General features: G+C 42.2%; 1 protein-coding gene across 2 annotated transcripts in view; it reads left to right on the top strand.

Annotated features, from left to right (window-relative positions):
- Nucleotides 1–1,635: 1,635 nt before the first annotated feature.
- Nucleotides 1,636–12,029, top strand: part of NUP153 (nucleoporin 153kDa) — a 95,470-nt gene continuing 85,076 nt past the window's right edge. Inside the window, exon 1 of one of the 2 annotated variants that reach the window (XM_006860798.1) lies at nt 1,636–1,807. In XM_006860798.1, the coding sequence (XP_006860860.1) occupies nt 1,691–1,807 (117 nt within the window). In that variant the 5' untranslated portion in view covers nt 1,636–1,690. The remainder of the gene's footprint in view (nt 1,808–12,029) is intronic. The other variant, XM_006860797.1, reaches the window with a different exon arrangement.

Genomic DNA, 12,029 nt, shown 5'->3' on the forward strand with positions numbered 1-12,029 from the left:
GCCACCAAGTCGGTTCTGACTCACAGCAACCCTGTATAAGGTGTCTGAGGAGTGGCTGGTGGGTTTGAACTGCCGATCTTGCGGTTCAAACTGACCTTGCGGTCCAGCACATTATCCTGCACCACCACACCAGGACTCCCCAAGACTACTTATAAGCTTTAAAATAAATTGTCTCAAAATGGAACATTAAGCCAAAAAAATTTTTTTTCTCAAAGTGGCAAAAATTTCTTTCAACTCGTCTCAATTCTCATAGAAAACTTGGATTTTAGCTTTGACTGCCCAACGCTGTCCTTGAACGTGACACCTAAATTCTCTTGGAAGTCTGTGGTGTCCGTTGAGAGAATGGTCCAAGATCGTTCTAAACCTTTCTAACCGTCAACTCACAGAATTTCTACAGTTACGCATTCAGTTTGAGCCTGCGTTCAATTATACATTTTCCTGAGTATAATGCCTTTGATTAGAAACATACATATATACATTTTCATTACTGAATATATATTTTTTACTTTTAACATGATCAGTATAGGTTATAATATCATTGATTGAATTTATTGTGTGACCAGAAATACACTAAATATACAGCTGATCAGATCAGCTCTAAAACGTGAATCTTAAAAGTTACATTTTGTAAAGGAAAACAAGGGTCAAGAGGTTTTGACTCCTCCAAGGCCAAACAGCTAAAGAGTGGAGGAGTATGTTTGACCACAATGTTTAATAGGACCTTAATGAAGCTATATGAATTTTCGAACTCTGCTTTCAGCCTAGGAATCATGGAGATTACTTTTTTAACCATAGGATTTTTTTTTTTTTTTTTCTTGTTAGTACGTTATCATTTAGCTTCTATTGTTTGATTTCACCCTGTGCTTAGTTATTGCCAGGTGGGGAGAAATAGAGTGGGAAAATGACTTTTAATGTTAAACGCTTCTTCAGAGCCTAACTTTAAAGGGCAAAAAAAATGAACGGAACCACTCGCTTTGTGCCTCTGCGGTGCACCGTGAACCTCCCTCCTGCCTTCCTTTCCTAGACCCCGCCTTCTCCGGCTGAACTACGTTTCCCAGTTCACTGCGCGGCCGAGAGCGCGGGCTCGTACAGCTTTTCCTTCCTTCTCGACTTTCAACTGGTCGCAGTGAGATGATGTACTCGCGTCCGGCGCCGAGGACTGACGTCACTCTGGCTCGCGACCGCGGCGGCCTTAGCAGCGGCAATAGGCGCAACAGCGGCGGCGACTGCAGGGACGACGACGGCTGGGCGGGCGCTGTGCGCAAAGGGGAGGGGTAGGCGGGCGGCGCCGGCGGCTTCAGCTGCGGCAGCGACTGCTAGAGCGACGGAAGAAGAGTCCCTACCAGCCGGTGGTCGGGTTAGGCCTCAGCAGCGGCCGGAGCCGCTCGCAGTGTCCTCTACGAGAGATCTCCATAGAGACCGTGACATACACAGAGGCGGGGGTCCGCGGGAGGCTGCCGGACCGGAGCCAGCTCCTCGGCCTCTGCCCCCGCCACCCCCTCTGCCATCGCGCACCCTCTCTCCGCTCCTGCTCTCAATCTCGCGGTCCCGGTGTGCCTGTGTCCCACTGTGTGGGCAACGCGGGCGGACTTTTGGGCCGGGACCGGGCGGGGGGGGCTCTAAGGCCATCGCCTCTGCCTCTCCCGCCCCCCTTCCCCGCCCCGGAGCGGGAATCAGCGGAGGCTCCGCCATGGCCTCGGGAGCCGGAGGAATAGGAGGGGGCGGCGGCGGCGGCGGCAAGATCCGGACGCGGCGTTGCCACCAGGGGCCAATTAAGCCTTATGCGCAGGGACGACAACAGCACCAGGTATGGGACCCCGACGCCGCGGGGGCCTAGCGGGTCGGAAACAAGTCGAGGGTGGCCTGAGCCCCCGCACTCCCGCCACACGTGGATCGGGTGGGAGGGCCAGAGGAAGGCCCGATCGGGACGGCGGGAGCTCAGGCCTCTAGGGTGGCGACGGGAAGTGGGCTGAGACAGGCCGGGCCGTGCGGCGCACACGTGTGACTCGGGCCGCCTCTGCCCAAGCCTCAGGGCCAGGGGCTTCCCCGGCAGGCTCTGGGCGGGAAAAGAAATTCTAGGCCCACGGTGCGCGCGTTTCTTTCTTTCTTTCTTTTTTTTTTTGGCGGGGATTGGGGATTTGGAGGTTTTTATTATGCGTCGAGGGAGAAAGGCAAAGAAGCGGCCGGATCTAAGCGTGAAGTGCATTTTCTAGTCTCCCGCGGTTCAGTGTGGGGAGGGGGCTGCCAGGAGGAATCTGCCTCCGGGGCTCACGGGAGACAGGGGACTAGGCGGGGGGCGCTGTGACGGAACAGGGAAGAATTGAGTCTCAACTGATTAATTAATCTTCCGTCTCCTTCGCCCTTGCCCTTCCCAATCTGAGAGCATTGACTTAAACCATTTTTTCGTAACCGGCTTTATAGTCACTGTGGCTCTGGGTCATTTTGAAAGTCCCTCTTCACCCTTACGTCTTTGCCTCGCTGCGCAGCTCTTTCCTCCCTACCTGTTTTTTTTTTTTTCCCCCTTCCCTCCTTTTATTTTGGAGGCTAGGTTTGGCCATTCTCCAGTTGTCCAGGATTCCAGTTCTGACCTCATGCTTAAAATGTTTTAATATTATGGGGCGTTTTCTAAAACTTTAGCGACTTCTGACACTCCAGGAATGTTTGTGGTCTTATAAGTTAACCACCGTGTACATTCGTAGCTGTTAAAAAGTTATAAAAAGGTGTTTAGCCTAATTATAAATAAGACATCCGACTCTCAGAAAATTTCGTGTTTAAATGCTATTTGTTGATGGGCGGCAGAGCGGGAAAACATTAACTTATTTTCGTAAAGCCATTTCTAAAACTCAGTGACATTGGTGGGAAGTGTGTGTCTTAAGTTTGTTTTTAAAAAAACAAATTCAAGTATAGCAAAAAGGTGCAGTAGATAACTTGTTGCATACTGTCAAAGGTGAACTTCTAGATTGCCTTGTTTTACATGATAATGAGTATTGAACACTTTAATGTGTTATTTATTGGTGTTAAATTGTATCATTAAAAATTGACTTTAAAAGTACCGATTTAAGGGAAACTTACGGATGTACAAAAATATGCATTATATACAAGTAGTTCTCTACTGATAGAAGACTTGCTCCTGCGTGTGTCCCCCCACCTCCACTCCCCTCTATATACAGAAAGTGCTTGGTTTACGAATTTTGTGAGGAACCAAGGGTACTTCTCAGGAAGATTTAAGATTCGAATTCAAGTCACAAACCTGATATTTAACCTCTTTATATGGAATGAAAGAGACATAAAAGAAAATTACCTATAGAAAAATGTTTTGAATACAGATCAGTAAATGGACTGGACAGTTGGAAGGGAGTTAATGTATTCCAGGTGCCCCAAGTTATAATACAGTTTATTTTGAAATTTAGTTAGATAAAAGTTAATTTAGGGCAGGTAATGCCTTAACAACATAATGTCTGTGATCCAAATTGTCTTAGAATCGATTTGATCTCAGGTTGTATTATTATTATTATTTTTTTTAAGTTTTAGATTTTCATAAATTATTATTGTTCCCTGCTTGTAATACTTGAAGCTTCTTGCCCCAGCTGTTTAATTTACTTAAAAGATATATTTTTAGCTTTCGATTGAAGATGTTTGGGGGGGTTCTTAATGAACAAGTCAGTATTAGTATTGGCAGAAACTACCAAAGAAACGTGTTAAGCTATATAGAGGGTGTTTTCCTGTTGGTGTTCGAAACTACCAGCCGCTCCGCGGGAGAAAGATGAGGCTTTCTACTCCCGTAAAGATTTACACCCTCGGAAACCCTGTACAGGGTCGCTATGGGTCGGACCCGACTCAATGGCACTTAACAACAACAACAACAACAATTGGAACTTTAGTGGGCTACCTGCTTGCTGTCTTGTACCCTAAGCTGGCAGTAGGGTGTTTTTTGCAGCAGATGCTGAGTCATCATGAACAGCAAGGAACTTCATGACATAGCATGTTTTATACCGATATTTAAATATGCAAGGATTTCAGGGCAAAAGTGAAGGTTTTTGTTGTGTAGTAGAGGGTGGGAACAAGAATGAGGTCTGGCACTGTTCTTGAATGGCTGTTTGCCATTACATGTCGGGCCAGTTAGCTGGTTTAGTAAGCAGTACCTACTACTTTTGCATGTGTTCAGTTGACTTATCATTTCCTGTTTTGACTTCTGGTTTAGCTCTGCTGGGAAGTACCCTGGTGGTGCAGTAGGTTAAGTATTGGACTGCTGTCCGAAAGGTCTGTAGTTTGAACCCACCAGCCCCTCTGGGAGAAAGATGAGGCAGTCTGATTACATAAAGGTTTACAGCTTCGAAAACTCAGTCAGGCTTTGTCTGACTTGTAGGATTCATGAGTAGCAATTGACTTAACTGGTGTTTTTTTTTTTTTTTGAAGGGGGGAAGGGATGCAGGGAGAAAATACGTAAAGTTTAGCTTTTTTCCCCCCCTCTTCATTACATTTTCCTTGAAGTTGTGAAAATGAAATCCATTGTCTTTGCCAACTAAACTGAAGGGTAGTAACTTAAGAACTGTAGACACAAAAGTGAAGAGCAGTTTTGAATCATTTAAGTTGACTGGTTTTTTTTGAGATTACATGTTGCAATTCAACAGTTTCTACTTGAATAGTTTAGTGATGTTGATTACAGTCGAGTCTCACCTTTTTCTGAGTTGTTTCTCATTAATATAAACTCACTGCCTCTAAGTTTCTATCTAATCTTTCAAGTTACTTTTATCAATTTGATTCTGTATAGATCTTAAAAGAGCATTGTGCTCAAGGCTGATCTTTTTAACTAGTTAAACTGTTGTTAGGTGTTAAGATGACTTCAGGGGCTATTTTTGGTTTAAAGTTTAAATCTTATTTCAGGGCACTAGTTTGCAAGGGTTCATGTACCCTCCATGGCTCCAGAAAGCGTAGAGTCCTTGAGAATATGAAATACTCTTCTGCGAAATTGATCCTTTTCATCGACCTCTTATCTCCCACGCCTAACCTGGTAACCCAGAAGAGTATAGGAAACAGTGTTATTTTTATTTTATTTTTTTAACAGTGTTATTTTTGTAGCTAGGAGTGAACAGGTCGCCAAAGAGGATGTGGTTATAACGTTCTTGTCACCTGTTCAGTCTCCTTTCCCATTTCCTTTTTGTGCAGATTGTCAGTCCCAGAAAGTCAGCTCTGAGGAGAGGTCAAGCTGCTTTTCTTAATAGCTACCACAAAAAAACTTGAGCCGGTGGGCAAACCAGAACCTTGTCTCTTGAAGAATCTACTGCCACCTCGTGGTGAGAGGGAACTACTTATTTTTGCCCTTTTTTGGGGGTGGGGGTTTGCTTTAGCAGTTTGTGTTCTGGTTTGGAGCTGTGGGAATCTCTATTCATTTTATCCTCTTCTATATACTTTGTGTCTTACAAGTCAGTTATTGTTTTTAGCTCTTTTTTTTTAACGTGGGAAACCAATAACTTATATTAGCCAATTGTTTTTGTAAAGGGCCAGAGAGTAAATATTTTAGACTGACTACATAAAATATATCAGACATTTTTGTTTTGCTTTTGTAATCCTTTTTAAAAAGTAAAACCATTGTAACTCAAGATACAAGAATGAGGGCTATATTAGGCCCACAGACCATGGTTTGCTGAACCCTGTTGATAGGATAATATAGTTTGTTTTCATACCTTCTATTTGAAACTTTGTGCACAACAGGTAAGTTTTGCCTGCTATCTGATGCTAGAGTATTCTCAGTTTTGGGGAAAAAAAGGGGGGGGGGAGCAGATATTTAGAGGTTGAAGAAATTGTGACTTTGATTTTATCTTCTCTTTATTCCAGATGTTTGACACTTGTACTACCAGTTAGAAATGGAAATAGTGGATAGGAAAATAGTGTAGTGTAATGGAGTCAGACTTTCAGAGTTTGAATTCTGGTTCTGCTGTGATATAGACAAGTTATTTAAATCCTGTCTACTTAATTTACTCCTTTGTAAAGTGGACATTGTGGTGAAAGTTAAATGAGATAATATAAGTAAAGCTCTTAGAGCTTGTTAAGTCCCCTTGAGTTGGTTCTGACTCTTAGAGACCCCGTATAGGGTTTTCCAGACTATACATCTTTGCGGGAGCAGAAAGCCTCTTTTTCTCGAAGAGTGGCTGGTGGGTTTGAACCGCTGGACCCTGTGGTTCACAGTCCAGTGCTTATACAATAGAGTTACCAATCTCCCAGAACCTCTTAGAACAGGGCCTGGCATGTATGAGAACTTACTTAAAATTGTTATCATTAAATATTAGAACAGTTTATAAATGCTTTTAAATTGTCTCTAGAGTTAGGTTTTTTTGTTGCATGCATCAAAGCTCAATCCTTTTTAGATACATCTTGGATTTACGGAGTTTGTTTACTGAGAATAGGACTCAACAGTGGTCCTGTGCACAACAGACTTAAACACTGTCTGGTCCCAGGACAACGTCACAATCATTGCTGCTAACTCTGTGCTAGTCCAGCTCGTTGGCAGGTCTTATCTTTTTCTCTGACCCTCCACTTTACCAAACATGAAACCCTTCTGTAGGAACTGGTCCCTCCTGATAGTATTGGTAGTTTGGAAAACCATTCATTCCTTTTCTTGTCCTTGTTTAATCACTGTTACTTAGCATATGCTTGGTAAAGTGGAGGGTCAGCGAAAAAGAGGAAGGCCCCCCAATGAGATGGATTGGCACAATGACAGTAGTGGGTGTAAACATAATAACAATTTGAAGATTCCACAGGACCAGGCAGTATTTCGTTCTGTCATGCATAAGATCGCTATGAGTCAGAACCAATTCGATGGCACCTTAACCACCACCACTGTAGGACTGATAGTGAGAAATAAGAAAGGCAAAATCAGTTCAGATTTCTCCCTACTTGTATTTGTGGCAGGAAGGTTTGAAGGAGGTTGAAATTTGTGACCAATGGTAGGTTTTCTGTTTTTTAGTTGGAAAAATTTTTATGCTTTTGTTTTTGTCTTGGTTTCTTGAAGCTGTAAAGGGAAATGAAATATAAAGATTTTTTTTTGACTTGGTAAATAGGGAAAACTTGTTGAGTGACTCATTTGTAGCTTAATGTAGTATAGTATCTTAGATTTGGAAGTTAAATTCCAATAACTAGATTTAATGTTGGAATTTGAATCCTTCAATACTTTTTTACTCTCATGTAAGTCATTGGAGGGTAACGTTATAATAAAAATGTATGGCTAAAGTAAGTAATGCTAGAATTTTTGTTGTTGCTAAGTGCCATTGAGTCGGTTCTGACCCATAGCGACCCTGTGTAGGGTTTCCAAGGAGTGGCTGGTGAGCTTGAGCTGCTGACCTTGCAGTTCAAACTGGCTTTGTTATCCAGTGCATTAACCCACAGCGCCACAACAGGGCTCCAATGTTAGAATTGTCGTTGTTAAGTACGGTGGAGTCGGTTCCGACTCATAGTGATCCTGCACAGGGTTTCTGAGGCTGTAAATCTTTACAGGAGCAGAACGCCTCATCTTTCTCCCACGAAGCCGCTGGTAGTTTCAAACTGTTGACCTTGGAGCGGCAGCCCGGAGTCGTAACCACTACGCTACCAGAGCTCCTTAATGTTAGAATAGCTATATTAAAAATTTAAGTAATTGAAAGATTGGAGTAGCATCCAGGTTTTTACTATTTAGTGCTTGAGTTTTTTTTAATATAATTGGATGTTCTCTAAATCTTTGCTACAGTTTTGACTTTTTAGCTTGTAACCTGTTAAAAGTCCTGTGGTACAGCATTAACCTAACTTCATGTTTCCATGTTTGTAGTTAGCCTAATTTACCCCAGCCTCTGGATTTTTTTTACAACTTTCTGTATTGCTCTGTGACAGATATATATATCCCTACGAGGCTAGCTGCTTAGACAGTTCTGTCTAGAGGATCCTTAAGACATGAAGAAGATTGAAGAAGACTGTTTATGCATCACAGGTTCTACTATATTGTTTTATCTGATTGTTGTGGTCAACATTTACATCTTGTAAGATTATCTTGTGACTTGAGTTGTGTAATGTATAGCCCACTGCCATGGAATTGATTCCGACCCAGTGGCCCTAAACAGGGTTTTTGAGACTAAACCTTTATTGGAGCACACAGCATCATCTTTGTCCCGTGGTGCGTCTGGTGGCTTTGAACTGCCGACTTTGTTGCTCTAGGCCCTGTTCCTAACTTGTAGTGACACTAGAGCTCCTTGATTAATGTAAAACACCTGAAGAAGTCTGTGACTCCCCTGGAGTGTGCATTCCTGGGTAAAACTATTACAAATGGCACTATTAAGACAGCCTACCTTGCTGTCTGAATTTCTTTCTAACTTGGTCTTTTGTGAATTTGGCTCCACCACTCTAGGTCATGAACCCTTCAAAGGATAGCAGTTTTATTATTTCACTGTCATTTATTCAGTTGATTTCCCCCCCTTAAGCCTTCATTAATTCTGAGTTTGTTGGCCACCTTTCTGCTTCTCTTCACTTAGTTTGCTTTGTGTTATTTATAATTTAAGGGGATGGCTTAACGTCTCCTTGCTCTTGGATAGTTTTACAAGTTGTTATTTCAGGGGAAGAGATGTATCCGCTTAAGGTCAAACTATTATACCAAGTAACTTGTTACTAAATTTTGAGTCCCAGAATCTTGGTGCCCCTTTTAGGAACTTATTGCCACAGAATCTTTGAACGTGGTAATAAGATGCTGGATGAGCAGTGCGCCTGTAGGTAAGCACACACAGAGCTAATTATGTGCATTGTACAAAACAACTCCTTTCCTTTAATGGAGTTGTAATGCACTAGGACTCCTCGTGTGGCACTCTGGAATAATGTGTTGTACTGCAAAGTCAGTTTGAACTGCAAGGTTGGTGGCTCAAGCTCACCAGCTGCTCCTTGGAAACCCTATACAGGGTCGCTATGGGTCGGAACCTACTCAGTGGCACTTAACAACAACAAAGTTCTGGTGTGGTGCTGCAGGATAATGTGCTGAACTGCTAGGTCGGTGGTTCGAATCTACCAGCTGCTCCTCGGAAACCCTATACAGGGTCTTATGAGTTGGAACCGACTCAACGGCATTTAACAACAACAACTGTTTTAGTAGACACCATGGACAAACTAGAATTACCATCTTATTTGACACATTACCATGGAACCCATAATGTGGGAACTATAGGGCACTGTTGGTGCATAAAACGGAGTGACTAGCCCAGACGTGGAGGATCAGAGAATGCTTTCTGTGGAAAACTTTCCAGTTATAATGGTGGCAGTTATGTTTGCCTCTGAAACCTGAAGACTAGGGAAGAAGCTCATCTGGTAATTTAGGGCTTGAGTGTTGACTCCCTAGTCAACTTTGAGGGTGTCCCTGGGTGGTATGCACATTTGTTCAAATTCACCAGCCGTTCCTTGGAAGCCTATGGTCGCTATGATTTGGAACTGACTCGACAACAACAACAACAACAACAACAACAACAGTCTGAAGGTTGGAGTCCTGGCATGGCACTCTAGGATAGGCACTGGATCGCAAGATAGGTTTGAACCACAAGGTCGGTGGTTCAAACTCATCAGCTGCTCCTTGGAAACCCTATACAGAGTCATTAGGAATCAGAACCAACTTAATGGCACTTAACAACAACAACAACTTAAGGTTGGAGTCCTACTGTGGTACTTTGGATAAACACTGAACTGCAAGATTGGTTAGACCCACAAGGTCAATCTTTTAAACCCACCACCTGCTCCTTGGAAACCCTATATAGGGTTTCTATGAGTTGAAACTGACTCATTGGCACTTAGCAACAACTAATTAGTAGGAGTATTGATGTGGTGATGTAGGATAAGCACTGGACCACAAGATTGGTTTGAACTGCAAGGTTCAAAAAGCACACTGAGCAGCTGCTTTTCAGACCCCATACAGGGTCGCTATGAGTTGGAACCAACTGGACAGCACTTCTTAACAACAACAACCAACAGTTTGGCGGAAGACCTGGTGATCTGCTTTTGATTACAGCCAAGGGAAACCCAAAGGAGCAACAATTCTACTCTGTAGCACATGGAATTGCTTGTAGTACAAGGAATGGCAGAGTTTTATTTTTATAGTTGGTTAGTAAATCTGCACCCAAAGTACTTCTGTTTTCCTTGCCTGCATTTTTATCTTGAAGTATTCTTCAGGTTCTTGCAGGAAGCTGGTTTAATCTATTCCTGTAAAGATCTGAAGAACTCTTCTGTCAAGAGTGAACCTTTTTTTCATAAGAACACTTTTCCTTTTCTAGCTTCCTTCACACATTTTCAGTTTTCCATCAGTGACTGTAGTGCATTTTTAGTTTAAAAAATTCTTAAATCGCCAGACAGGTAGGTACCTCTCCAAATCTGTTTGGTAGTCAAGATCCCTTACCTCTTGATATTCTGTGTCCCAATTCTGTGTCTAACCAGATTTCTTTTCCTAGCAGTTACTAAAATTCTAATGATCGCTGCTTACTGAGAATGAATACATATTATGTGAAATTCTTTAACACTGGAAACAAAATAGACTCAAAGGGAGACTTAAATTTATTTCTGATTGGATTTTCACCATTATTATAAATTAGATATTTATAAAAACTGGTATAATAGTATGATGTAATTTGATAGACAATAAGGAGACACTTACTCTTCATAAAAATAGTGTTGTCTTTTAGGTAAACTTCATCTTATGGTGTAATTAAGCTTATACGCAGGGTTATGTTTATTATGGAGTCCTGGTGTGGTGCTATGGGATAAGTGCTCGGCTGAAAGGTCTGTTTGAGCTGCAATCTCACCAGCCACTCTTTGGAAAAACTCTATGAAGGATTGCTATAAATTGGAACTGACTTGACAGCTCTTTACAGTATGTTTATTACAGCTTAGTTGGGATGGGGATCTCTGGGTCATGCAAATGGTCAACATACTTGTCTGACTGCTAACTGAAAGGTTGACAGTTGGAATCCACCCAGAGCTACCTCCTTGGAGGAAAGCCCTAGTGATCTAAACTCTGTGGAGCAAGTTCAGCTGTAACGTAGGGTCACTATGAGTCCACAGAAACTGGTTTTAATTTGGATAAGGTGTCAGTAAGTTTAGATTGTTTACTTAAAGTATTTTCTCCAACTTCAGTGTAAATATCACCTTGAAACTTGTTAAAACGAGTTTCTAGAAAGCTCATTGTTATTAGGTGCTTTTGAGTGGGTGCTGCCTCGCAGATGATCCAGTGCATGCTGTTGGTCTGAGGGTCTGCCCTTTGAGAACTGCTACTTTAGTACTTTCATGGTGACTCCGTATTTTTTTTGCTTCAATGTTTATATATGTAGTCAGTGTAAATCAATTTTTATATGTTGTCACTTAATGGAGTGGTTAGTTTCTAAAGATTAAGGTTGTTAATGTGAACATGGAGGATTACTACATCAGGTCATCATAAATGGAGGATGGTTATATCATTACATAATTGACAAACCTTTATAACAGCGTTGCCAGACATGTTAATGTGTGAAATAGTGAGAATTTTTTTTTTTTCCTATTGTAAAAGTGAAATGGTAACGAGATAGAAGAATAAGTGACGTGGTGGTGGTAAGTGCTGCCAAGTCCTCCCAACTCATAGTGACCCTGTATAGGATTTCCAAGGAGCAGCTGGTGAGTGTGAACCACCGACCTTGTGCTTACAGTCTCCAAGTGAGGTGTAGGTATGTGTGTGTATATGAAGGCGAGCCAAAAAAATAATGTTACTTGGATTCCAGTTCATGTATGACCAGGTTTATTCCAGAGAAGAAAGCATCTCTGGGATCGATGGATGACTGTAAACAAGTTCTCTTAGTAAGACACTTAATCTTGTTAAGGTGCTTTCCCCCTTCCCCCCCCAAAAAAGTCTAGTCAAAATAAATAGCTTCTAAGGGGATCTGCTGGGCCAGTTAAGTTCAAGGCAGAAGGTTATGGATTGGGTTTTTTTTGTGTGTGTGTGGCATTCCAAAGAGGTAGTCTGTCTTGATAGATTTTCTCGAAGGATATAGGATGCTCATAGGAACTTA

Source organism: Chrysochloris asiatica, unplaced genomic scaffold (genome assembly GCF_000296735.1).
Source record: "Chrysochloris asiatica unplaced genomic scaffold, ChrAsi1.0 scaffold00040, whole genome shotgun sequence".
Taxonomy (NCBI): Eukaryota; Metazoa; Chordata; class Mammalia; order Afrosoricida; family Chrysochloridae; genus Chrysochloris; species Chrysochloris asiatica.